Source organism: Anolis carolinensis, chromosome 5, assembly GCF_035594765.1.
Source record: "Anolis carolinensis isolate JA03-04 chromosome 5, rAnoCar3.1.pri, whole genome shotgun sequence".
Lineage (NCBI taxonomy): Eukaryota > Metazoa > Chordata > Lepidosauria > Squamata > Dactyloidae > Anolis > Anolis carolinensis.
In genome coordinates, this window is record NC_085845.1 from 27,326,850 (window position 1) to 27,340,369 (window position 13,520).

The window sequence follows — 13,520 nt, forward strand, 5'->3', positions numbered from 1 at the left end:
TATAATTTGGTGAGGATTTGTTTTGGGCTGATTTGCATGTTTGCTGCTTTTTGTTTGTTCATGAATTCGGACAAGTCAAGGTATATGCAGTACAGCATGGCCCCCATATCGATAGGATCAGTATCCATGGTTACATTTATCCATATCCAATAAAATACATCCTCTCTAGGCATTAGCTCCTCCACATGCCCCCACAGAGGCGTTTACTGTTTTCTTTATTGAGCTTTGGTTGTCCTTTTTAGTTAGAATGGTTTCAGTTCTCTTTTGTATAGTTTTCTGTGGGAGGAACCATAATTAGGCCCTGTCCCTTTAAGACCTCCCCACCCCACAGATGGAGATTGTAGTCCTCCTCAGGAACTCCTTTGCAGTTAGTCAGTCTAAGGGTGCCAAGGAGCCTAGAGGCTGCAATATCTTCCACATCTAAAGTTGAAGTCAAAGCTTAAGGAGACTCAGTCTATGGTTTAGGAAACTAAGTCAAAGATTAAAGAAACTCAGTCAAAGTTTAAGAAGTTAAAGGTTGAAGAAATTAAGTTTAAGACTTGGCAAAACAAACTTGAAGTATTAAAGAACTAAGACTGCAATTTAAAGAAGAAAAGAGATTTAACAGGAGGTGTTAACAGAAGTCAAAGCCAGACAAAGCACTCAGAAAAGAGGCTGGAAAAAAAATCTCTTCAGAAGAAATCAAGAGAAACTCAGTTAAGTTCCAAGTTTCATCTGTTTTTTCAAGTAATCATTTGTTAGTCAGATCCTGGGAGGAGATAGGATACTGATCTTCAATACAATTAAATTACTATTTTTGTTTACTGTTAGACCTTTTGTTGTGAGTTTTCAACTCTGTTCTTGCCGAGAATAGGGCACCTTAGAGAGTTAGCTCCTGGGACAGAACAGTGACTCTACGGCATTCTTGGCCCTAAGGCCCTCATTTCAATAGAGTTTACTATGATTCACACTTGTGTGTCCACTATCCATACAAAGTCTGGGAATGTATTCCCTGCAAATATGGGGATCATACTATATTTGAAGTTGTTTCAAAAGTGTTGCAGTTGTAAAATTGTGAATCTCTTTGTAAAAGGTAAGCATAGCAAGTAACAGAGGGAATTGGTCCCTTCTGCCTAAACAGTTCTAAGATTCTAGAATTCTCTGATACTTTTAAAATCCCCTTAAAAATGTGATCCATTATTTTTACACTTGAGGTAGTCCATTTTCCCCTAAGGTCAGGTTATATATATTTCTTGCATCAGTACACTTGACAGTGTGAACTCCAAAATTCTAGTGACCGTACCTAGTAGTTTTGTTTATATGTTAAGTAACATGGAGGATAAAATGAATCCCTGTAGGCCAGTTAACAGACATCAAATAGAAGTAACACAATCTTCTTAGCTTGCTTCTCCAAGAAGGACTGAGGCCACCATAAAATAATGCCTCAAGCCTTATTCTGGACAGTTGACTAGAAAGACACCTTGGCTGATGCCATCACAAGATTGTGAGAGATCAAAATAACCCAAGAGAAATACACTTGCTCTGTCAATTTCCTTAATAGACCATTTATGAAAGTGGCCAAAGCATTCTCTGCCTTAGAATCAGGCCCAAAGCCAATTTGAATCTAGATAATCTGCCTCTCTAGAAAACTCTTCAAGAAGGCAGAAAGCATGCAAAGCTTGCTTTTCACCACAACATGGGGAAGTGGAGGGGATGGTAAAGATAGACAGGACTCTCTCCCACATCTGCAGCAATGGAAAAGCTATGAAAGCCATCCTGGGGCTGATCTGGTGTATACTATTCTGAGCTGGCCCTGGTATAGCAGGTCAGCATAGATCCAATCTAAGTCAATATCCATAAAATATCTTTGTTCATTGCCTCATAACCTGCTGCTTTGCTTAGCCAAGTTCAATAAAATACTTTCAGTACAATGCATGTAGTAAAGCTGGGGTTTACACATATGAAGAATGCTGGAGATGTTGCTATAACCAGGGGCTTTGCATGCTTTCTGTCTTCTTGCTTAGCAGAAAAAGAAACAATGCTCTAAAAATGCTGTTCCTCCTTTATACTTTGGGGCTAAGACTATATATTAAAATATTCCATCTCAACTGATTTACGTTATCTTTACTGCATGTTTATATGTCATTGTGGGGATGATTTGTGAAGAGTATTGTCCTTAAAAGTGTTTCCATGGATTCCAGGTATCAGGTGGCTAGGGTTTTAAAAATATTTTTAAACATTGGTGCAGTTCTGTATAATAATTTAAAATGCCCTAATTTGAACTTTTCAATATAATGAAGATTTTGACTAAAGGATGCCTCAGAATGGCATTTACACATTAAAAGAAGGAGCGGTATAATTTGGGACTACTACTTGTACTCTTTCTGTTTTCATCATTGAATCTTTAAATATGGTGTATTTAAAAATACAGAACTGCATTATTGTGTTCTGTGCAGGAAAATGAAGTTCTACTGTCCTTTATGTCTGCAGTAGTTTTATTTTAAATCACTTGGATGTATTTTATGAAAATACTGCTAGGAAATGAGCACTGTGTATTAAAGAAACAGTATCCTTTCCACAGGTCTATTGACACTATTTTCCCCATGCACAATATACCAGTGTTTTTGTTTTAAAACCAAAATAGTGGAGAAACCATGTTAAATGTGTTCACTTGAATGTTAACTAAACTATGTACCTCGGGAGCATGTATGATTGGACAGCAGGCTATCTTTCCAAGAGGGGTAGAAATGTGGTGGAAATCATAGAATCATAGAATAGTAGAGTTGGAAGAGACCTCATGGGCCATCCAGTCCAACCCCCTGCCAAGAAGCAGGAAATCGCATTCAAAGCACCCCCGACAGATGGCCATCCAGCCTCTGTTTAAAAGCTTCCAAAGAAGGAGCCTCCACCACAGTCTGGGGGAGAGAGAGAGAAATGTCTACTACACCTGGTATAGATGACTTTCTTGACTCCTGGGAGGGCCTTGAAGGCAACAACAAAAAAAGCCCTGAGAGTGTGAACATTGCCCTCCCTTCCATTAAATCATTCTTTTGTGGTATTTCTGAACATGTCATGACATTGCCTAATTAACTTAATATACATCAGTGGTTCCCGACCTTTTTTTGACCAGGGCCCACTTTGATCAGGAACCACTCTTGAACATTAGTACCAAAAGGGTTACAAATCAGTTTTTGATCAACTTTAGATTCAATTTGGTTATTTGGGGTGCTGATTCAGAAACTGCATTGGACAGACCACATTAGCTCTAGTTTCTGATACAGAACATATTTATTTATTTCCATTATTTCTATCCCACTCTTCTCACTCGAAGGGACTCAGGGCGGCTTACAAAACTGGCAGAATTCAATGCCAATACACAACAATACAAAAGAATATATGCCATCTGCTTGCCCACAGAAAATCAAATTTAATAATCTAGAGCTGATGTGGTCTATCCAATGCAATGGTCAGCTCTGCAGAAAGGAGCAGAAATAAAATAAAAAGGAAGGAGTTTTGCAGACCGGATTTTTGATCTTGTGGCCCACAGGTTGAGAACCACTGATATATATTAATGAGACATTAATTCAGGTATGTGATAATCTTTAAGTCCTATATATGGCATGGTCACATTTTGTTAAAAATAAAATTAAGATTTTGTATCTTAGAAATCTTTAACATTTCAACCACAAAGCACTACAACCAACTCCTGAAATGGATCATCTTATAGCAAACATTTTTAAAATCCATTTCAGGCCTCACCTCCCATTGTCTGTTTCCATTTCAATTTAAAGAAGTCTTCTTTATTGGTTCACTTTGATTCAAGTGTTCTGCTAATGTTGTAAGTGACATCAGTTACATGGTTCTGATGAGATTGTTTTTAAATTCCTGACCTTATCCTCAAAATACTTAGCTTCTGTAGGGTTTGGATTAAAACCACAACCAGATTTGCCACCCCATTGACGTGGTGAACACCATTAAACCAATGTTTTTATTTTTCTAGGTCAGTGGTTCTTAACAAATGTTTTGGCCTTCAACTCCCAGAAATCCTAACAGCTGGTAAATTGTCTGGGATTTCTGGGAGTTGTAGGCCAAAACACCTGGGGACCCACAGGCTGAGAACCACTGGTCTAGGTAAGTGTAGGGAAAATTTGACCCTCCAGAAACCCCTTTCCCATTGGTCATGGTGATGGGAATTGTTTGACAACAGCTGAAAGGGCAGTTCTGCATAACGAGAAAAATATATTATATATTAGATATGAAAGGATACTGTTTCTTTAAGGCCAGATTTAGGACCTTGAAATGGGACATGTTTCTATGACTGGAAGAAATAAAAAAAACCCTGCTGTATTCATTGTTTAGTTGGAGTCCTTTTATTAGCAGAACAAGAATAGCATAACGCTGTTCCTTTTAGTGACTTTTATAGCGAATGTATCTACAATATTTGCAAACATCTCATAACAAGATAGTGACATAAGCTATTTCTATTTTTAAATGTGTCCTAGTTTATTTTTTTATTTCAGAAAAAAGCTTTGAATGTTGAATGTGTGTAAGTCTCCAGGAATGTAGCAAGTTGATAAAATCCCAGCCAAGTCCATCCTCCTTGCAGGGAAAAAAAAAGCTGGAATTGCTTTTTATGGACATTTGTTTTGCAGCTTTCTACATCTTAAGGCAGAGAATAGCCAGGATAAGGTGCCAACCCAAAGGTTAGCTGAACATATTTCTTGAAATACTTTTGGCACAATGGTGTGACTTCTAAGTGACATATTTGGTGTATAAGAATGATATATGAACTCAAAGAAGAAAACATATTATTTGTTTATGATTCTATCTAGACTGATGAAGGAATTCCCTTTAAGGTCTAGATTTGATGACTAACAAGGCCTCAGAATTACATTCTTTTCAATCATGTCTTTCTGTCTGTTGGTGTGTCTGTCTCTCAATATACACTTACTGTTTTAATGATTTTGAATACTGTTTAGGCTTCCAATAGTTTGCTTCATTTATTTAGAAATGATGATCATTTTTTGCAAGACTTTACTTGCTTTTATTCAAGGGATCTAAATTCATGGTCACTTGAAATAAGTGTGAACATTGTTAAAAATACAGTGCAATCTTATGGGCACTCAGCTGGAAGTACAGTATGATTTATTTTTGAATAAACATGCATAGGATTGAACTGTACCAGCATTCACACACACAAGTGGGGCGAAGAGGGATGTATCTATCATGATGTCTTAATTTTTCCTAACGTCATTTTCAATCTTCCTTGCAGCATACAGGCATATTATTTGAGAACCATTGCCTCAGACTTTAATTTATGAGTAATGCATCTAAACTTTCTAGATGCCTTCCAATATTATGTACTATATGAAGGAATGTTTGTTATGCATTATCTTGATATACAATAATGATTTACTATTAATACAAGTGGCTTAACTGCTAGGAATTTGGTGTGTGTCTATGTGCGGGCACACACATGCAAGCAAGCGTTGTGAAGGTTATGTACTTAATTAAAGGGCCTTTTCAAAAGCTGCCGTGGGATGTTGTCTGCACTGATTTGCTCATATTCTAATCTGACACCATAATCTGTCATGTAGTTGGAAACCGCTTTCAAAATCCAGTGCCTGCTTTATTTATAATAGTCATTAGATTAATTTTCCAATTGACCTCTTCACTGCATATCTGAAATATGTATGCAGCATTTGGCACTGTCATTCCAATATGACAGAGGGAGCATTTGCACACTGAGCTGCTTAAAGATTAAAGGCCAGCTGCCCACAAGAAAGATTTATAAAAGCACATGGACAAGTTTTAGATTTGCACATTTAACCATTACCATTACTGCTTGGTAACTTTTCTTGAATAAAGTAGTTGTTTTGTAAGATTTTGCATGTTTGATTTAGTAAGGATATTTACATTCCTGATTATCTCAACAAAATACACAACTCTTAATATGGAAAGCCCCGATGTCAAACTTTCTCATGGCCCTCTAAGAAAAATTTCACCCAAAATTTTGACTAGCACCCAGAATCCTCTAGCCAAGAGAGCAATACATAACTGTACTGGCTGAAAGAGTTTAGGAGTTGCAGTTGAAAACTAACTTTTCCAAGATCCGATCCATTTTTTCTTGCACATATGGGTGAAGAGCAATTCTTCTGCATCTCTATCTTTCTGAAGAGACAGGAGACATGCCATAAAATACAGGTTAGGTGCTCAGTGGGCAAATGTAGTGTCTGGCAGGCTATACTTGTTTCATTGTCACCATTCCCTATTGAAATATGTCTCATCGAATCTTGAGATCTACTTCTGAAAAAAACAAAAAATAAGGTTGCTCTGTAAAGTTATTTTGCTCTAGTTTGTGTTGATGACTCTTCTTAACATCTTAAAATAAACCCACTATATTTGAAATTATAAATTAATTCTATTTTTTTCTCGTAAAAATGAGAAAGTTAATCCTTTCTTTTTGTCTGTTATGTACATTTCCATGAAACTTTGTATGCAGAAAAATTGTATGTAGGTGATTGGGGAGGAATTGTAGCAGAAGGATGGGAAAAGGTTGTGAAATCACTTTTCCCACTTTTTTCTGCTGTAAATTCTCCCTTATTGTTCATTATGTTGAAATGGTTTGTTCTAGTAGAATACTATGTGTGCTTCAGTTAGACTAGGAGAATGACAGAACTGCTTTTGTGTATTTGCAGCTGTATGTCAGCCTGGATGTAAACATGGTGAATGTGTTGGACCAAACAAATGCAAGTGTCATCCAGGATACACTGGGAAAACATGTAACCAAGGTAAGAAGACAAAAACAAACCCAAACCCTTCAGCTCCTCTGAAGATGCCAGCCACAGATGCAGGTGAAACATCAGGAGAAAATGTTGCCAGAAAAGGGCCACACAGTCCGGAAACCACATAACACCCCAAACCCAAAGCAGATATTAAAAGGAAAGAGATCCATGGATTTTTTTTTGAATAATTTGAAACTTTAACAAACTACATATTGTTTTGTTAAATCAGAGTTTGATTTCTTTTCCATAAATGTTGTTCAGGTGAAAGAATAGATGTAGATTCTGAAGATTTAAATCATTAGCTCTCTAGGCAGCCAGAGACCATTGAAATTTTAGGAACTTAGGGAGACACATAGTAACAACAATGGAAAGGTCACATGGCTTGGTGGGTCCCCAAATCAATACTAATGACAAACTGAGTATATGTCTGTTGTGTACATTTTAATGAAAGTTTAATGAAAGTTTCACCCATGGAAAAAATATGGGTGACTGACTGGGGAGAGGTTGTGAAAAAAGAGGAAATGCATCACCAAAACAGAAAATGAAAGTGACACTATTTGTATAACATTTCATGTGAAAATTATATATCTACATTTAGCAATTACAGTACTTTGAAGAGAAATAGAGTACATCTCACCACATTGAGAAGCGTCTGATCAGAGGACCTGTATGCCTATTCAGTGTATTGATCATGTATTAACGTTTGATTGCCCAAGGCTCCAACAGGACTATTCTTCAAACACAAGATGCCTTCAAATAAATCTTCAAAATCGTACATGATGTATTTTGTGCTTTTTGGGTCACTCCTTTGTGGATTTTGGAATTTATTTTGCTGCATGGCCAACATGGCTACCCCTGAATATATTTCAAACAGAAAATTGTGCTTGGACACCCCTTTAAACAGAAGACTGCCTGAAGGACAAACAAATGCTAATTTTAAAATATTGTTTTTATATCGTGTGCACATTTCAATGCATACACTTATGTAAACTTAGAAATATAAAGTAATTCAATACAATGCATCTCAGCATAGTGAGGGGAAATGTAGCCATGTGACCTATATGGTTATTTACTCACTGTCTTGGTGGTAACTTATGATAGGTAACTTCACAGCCCTAGGTGCTTTCCCTTTTTATAATTATCCTGAAAGTGAATAAACTGTCCTACAAACAGACAGTGTGGGTACTCTTATACACTCTATATTTTTAAGACTAAAGGTCTTGTAGTTCCTGAGCCTATTCTAGTTGGGACTTGTAATCCAAAACACCTGGATATTGTGAGGTGGCCTAGCTGTGAAACAGAAGATGCTTTCAAATAGAGTACTGTACTTTTAACAGCCCTTTAAGTGGACAACTGCCATTTGTTAAGTAGGATATATAGCCCTCCTAAGTTATAATTGAACTGTAATGTGCATAGATTTTAAAGTGCAGGTAGCACCAGGTTCATGGAAAGGTCTGATGGACCATTGAGGGGTTTCTTCATTATACAAATATCTTCCAAGCAACATTTGTTTCCCTCCAGGACCATATTAGGAGGGAATATGTCATTCCACCTTTGTGTTTGCTAGATCCTGTGAGATCTGCTCAGATTATGATATCTTAATCTAATAAAAGCTCTGTTGGTGGGAATAAAATCAGACAAAACTATCCAACTCTGGCAGTTTATTTTAAGGGAACTAATAAATGTTGTTATCCAGGGAACTGTCATTTTGTTCTTATCTTTATACAATCAGTGCCTGTACATGAGTACAGGTATAGCTATAAGATAGAAAGACATAAATATAGATATAAATAAACACACATTGGAATCTTGTAGATAGAAAGTGAAAGAAAATTATAGGGCATGAAATGTAATCTTTGCATTTACTTCCACTCCTTGTAGACTAAAGAAAAGAGTCATGAAATGGAGCCATGATGTTTAAGTGACTTTGTTACTTCTGAAAACTAATTACTCAACCTCCAAATTGTCCTTTTCCTGACTTACCTTGGCAGAGCTGTAGCAATTAAAATTGCTTGTGCTAGATGAACAAAATGTTTTAGTACATGATACCATCTGCACAGTACTGGGAGATTAAGACTGTAAGTCTATACACAGTTCCTTGGCAATAACTTCCATTAAACCTAGTGTGGCTCGCTTTTGAGTAGTCAGGTATAGGATTGCATAGTTAATTAGTCAGTTCCTGTTCCCTGTGAGATATTGTGCTTTAACCATTTAGGAAACAGAATGTCCATTGTGTACATACTTAGCAGTTCTCTCTTGTTTTGCTACCATTTGGGTGGGTGGGAGAGAGGGAGACTGGCTTGTGGTGAATGAATTTGTAACAGATCTGAAGAGACTGATAGAGAGAGGATTGGGATAGAATTGGGATAGAAGTTCAAAACATTCATTGAAATAATCACCATTCAAACAAAGCAGGTTTTTCAAAAATGCTGTCCTCAAACTAGAAATTATATCAGAAGATGTGTAGTCCTGAGCAATTTTCTGAGATGATAGTTGTGGCACAGACTGACAACTGCAATAAAGGACCAGAGAGTTGGGAGGCAGGGTGGGTAGGCAGCTGAGGGCTCGCTAATTTCCCCCGGTAACAGTTCTGGAAATTGAGTTTGGTTCTATAATGAAAACGTAATTGCTTTGATTGAAGTTTCTGCTCATCCAGAAGTCTTACCTGTTGGGGATCCTGTGTTCAGTGTAATGTTGCAAGAATAGCTCTCCATGCAGAAAAAGGAGTTCTGGCTGGACGTAGTCATGCTCTACTGTAGTGAATGCAAAATTCAGCTCACAGTATGAATGAAAGAGTTAGTACAAATGCAGGAGCACTCAAAAGTGGAACCAGAAGGTTTAGTCTGAACAGTGGAATAATTGTACTCACAAAACATTGCTCAATTAATTGCTGGATTAATTTCTTCATAAAACTTGATGATGATGCTATTTCTCTGCTTACATTGTTTTTCTCATTGTGTCTGCCAAAGAAACTTTGCAAATTGTCAAAAACATTTTCCATTATCCCTATATTTTTTATTCAGCATTATTTGCTTTCTGCATGATTGTATTCAAAATTGTATCTCAATGACTTTGTGGCTCCAATCTTGTGAATCAACACTCTTCATAGGTTGTGAAGATGCACCATATTATCTTTGAAGTCTTGGGAAATACTTGCTCCAGGGCTCAGTTCAGTTTCATGGTTTGGTCACCTGTCGAAAAACAGGGGGAGGGGGGAGGGAAAACCCACTCCTTTGGTGCAAATTGAATACCTGATATAATATTCCACCATGTCCTTTTACTGGGTCTTCTCCCTGCTCTTTATTGGATTTTACTTAAACAGAAAAACAGGGTGGAAAAACATGAACAAAAACATCTGAGTCATCTGAAGATCAAATCAACCACACATGTCTTAAACAAATTGTACAAAAGAAGATCAAGTATCCTGTGACAATACGTCATTTCATAAACATTAATGAGTAGTTGGAAGAACAAATGTCTTTTTGTTTGCATTGACAACAGAAATAAAATGAAGCCAAATTCTAGAAGTTTCATGTTCTTCATTATTCCTTATATGTTTTATTTAGTTGATTGGTTATTTCCATTACTTGAAGATTTCATAATTCCTGTTTCCATTCATCCACAGAAAATTCTGTTGTGCTCTTTCAGTATTTTACAGTTAGCATCTGAGCTCACATATCATAAAAGAAATCAGGATTTTCTGAGTTTAAATTGTTGCCATGAAACAATGAACGTGAGAAGTCAATATTCCGAGTATTAACTTTATTCATTCTAATATAGCACTTATTTCCAAAACTACTGCCACATGGAAGTTGACCCTGTTCCCCGCCCCATATTGTCTCCAATTTTTGTTAACCTTTTAGGTATATCTTGTAGATGCTCAGGTGCCATGTATCATCTGATTAGCATTTTTCAAAAATGTGTTTTTGATATTGTTGACTTTTCTTATGCCTTCTCCTCAACTGGTGAAGCCGAACATCTATACGCAAGCTCATATGACTGGCCAAGTGAACCGCCTTTTTTCAGCCCTGTGGAACATCATGCAACAAAGTTTCCATGGAGGGGTGAGGAAAATCCTTTTCTTCAGGTGGTACACTGCTTCCACCAGGCACGGCTTGAAACCTACAATGGAACCTCTTGCTGAAAGGACAGTGAACTTCTGGCTGCTCCATGAAAGCCCTCTGTATGCTTGGCATGCAATGCAACTGAGCATTGACACTTTCTTGAGGCTTTAAACCTCTGTTCTGGAAAACTTGACCTTTGACAATTCTCTTTTATTTGTGCTTGCGCTTCAGACTTTTGAAGTACATATTTCTTTTTCTCAGCTCTCCTTTAAACCTTGAAATATTTAGTTTACTTAGACAGATTTAAGAAAATGGGAACAAGAACTGTGATTGTATTTTGTTCTTGTTCATGTCCCTATTTTATTTCCTACCAAAGATATTAACACCTGCTTTGGCATGTAAAATGAAGATGTGTAAAATGTATTGTGGAACTGCCAGTAACAGCAAATAATGCAGTTCCTGGTTTATTTGCTTTCCTGTTACAGGTATTAATATTTGCAGGTCAGGAAATTTAGACAAGTCTTTGCGTATGCAAGGTCCTTGACTCAAACCTTGACATCTCCAGTTATCAGAATATGCAGAACACAAAAACTGTCCTATATCAAGTCCTAACCTTTGTCTGTGTATTTCAGTAAATAATAATAATACCTCCGCTGAGTGATCATGGGTCTCCAGCTTTCAGACAATAAGTGGTCCTAGATCTTCCTGGAGATGCTAGATTCATGTAGTAACTGATAGGATATAATTCTGCTTGAGAATCTACAGAGCCAGGCAGCAATGGACTATGATGAGCCTTCTCCAACAGTGGTTCTCCTCCTGATGCACTGAACTATAACTCCTTTATCATTTATACCCAGCAGCATGGTTCAGCATTTAACACGTACTACTATCTGCTATTGCTGCCCAGGAATGGTGAGAGGCACAATGCAACAGAGCTGGAAGGCACTAGGATGTGGTAGGCTGGGGCAGAAGGACAAATAAGCTGACATGATGTCAGGCAGCTTTCTAGTTCCCTATTTGTTTTACAAAAAGTCATATGTCTCATTAATAACATTTCAGTATATATTCCTCAGAGAGCATTGCACTTGACTGTTGGAAAAGAACATTGGGGCATTCCCATAGGCCTGTTGCTTATGTGCCTTGGGTAGGCTATTAATCCGATTCTAAACAAAGACCAGACAGACACAAATATTGGATAGAAATAGACCACAACTTTATTTGGTTACAGCTATTGATAGGGTTGGCATACACATTAGTCTGGATCCAGACATTGACCAACCTGCTATTGATTGTTCTGCCATGATCTGTCAGAGTAATTTGCAGCGCAGCAGTAGTTGGATGGAATCAGTGGAACGCAGAATGAAGAGACACCCAGAGACTTTGGTAAAACTATATACAAGTTTTACTGTAAGCAGTAATAATCAAGACAAACAGACTTGCAGACAATAGACGAACACAGGACTTGACTTTCACTCTAGGCAGACAGAACTCGACTCTACTCAGAACTGAACGGAACAGAACTGATGCAATCAGCCATGCACACACACTTGTGTCTGGATACTCCCCAGCTCCAGCCACACATCAAGGTCATCACAGCTTCTCAGCAATTAACTCTTTCCAGACTATGTTACACTCTGCATGATGCAATCAGTATGCAATACAGGAAAGACACAAATTTCATTTAAACACTATCAATACACAAATCCCACATTAACATGATCTTTATACTTTTATTATTTCGTGTCAAAAGCATTGTACATTTCAAATAATGGAAATAAAAATAAAATTAAAAGAAAAAAGAAAAAAGGAAATCACAAGCAACTAAATAGTTTTGGACCAAAAGTGGGCAACAGCAACCACATTGTCTGTAGCTTTAAACAATAATAATAATTAATAATTTAATAATAATAATAATAATAATAATAATAATAATAATAATAATATCTTTATACTGAAACTAGAGCCCTTGGAATGGTATGTGAGGCTCCCACTGTGCAGATGATAATGTTAGTATGTAATTATACTCTCTTCACACCAAAGCAATTGGTGCTATATTCTATTCTTCCCAGTGGGAAAGTCTTCTCAGTATTTAGCCAGTTATCTGGAACTTGAGATGGAACATAAGGCACCAAGTCCCTCTTTGTAAGTAATAATCATTCTTATATCCCTGGGCTGTGCTCCTATATTTTCTCCTTTCACCGGTTCACTTACAATTTTGATCACATGAAAGAAGGGCCAATGGTAGCTTTAAGATCAGAGGAAGGGAGGCTTTACTGGACTTGTCTTTTGCCTTCTGTCATTGAATTGTACATTCAATCCCAAAAGCCATCCACATGGCATTTGGAACCTGGTGCTCCTTCTTCTCACTAGTAATCTTGGAGATAGTGAGTATTGATGGCATGGAGAAGGAACATATAAGTTTGGGCCTTGCAGGAGAAGTCAACCTCAATAAGTGCCTCATAATACAACGCACAGGGTCCCCCCTTGAAAGATAGCAGCTTCAGAGCATCTGGGTTATGAAGATTAAAAGTAATAATATTATTATGTGCTTAAGTGAAGGTCACACTTCATTGTGATATACAGTAGACCAGTCATTACTGAACATGGCCTATTGGCTAACCTGCTTGTACACCAGCAATTAGTATTGTAATATGGAAATACAACGACACATAACTAGTTCTCTTTTCTAAAG

At 37.2% G+C, this 13,520-nt stretch overlaps 1 protein-coding gene across 10 annotated transcripts in view; it reads left to right on the forward strand.

Annotated features, from left to right (window-relative positions):
* The window catches only part of npnt (nephronectin), a 70,175-nt gene that overhangs the window by 21,389 nt on the left and 35,266 nt on the right, over positions 1–13,520 (forward strand). For 3 of the 10 annotated variants that reach the window (XM_062982945.1, XM_062982947.1, XM_062982952.1), the window contains exons 3-5: positions 4,632–4,682; positions 6,678–6,770; positions 10,736–10,828. In XM_062982945.1, the coding sequence (XP_062839015.1) occupies positions 4,632–4,682; positions 6,678–6,770; positions 10,736–10,828 (237 nt within the window). The remainder of the gene's footprint in view (positions 1–4,631; positions 4,683–6,677; positions 6,771–10,735; positions 10,829–13,520) is intronic. The other 7 variants (XM_062982946.1, XM_062982949.1, XM_062982953.1 and 4 more) reach the window with 3 other exon arrangements.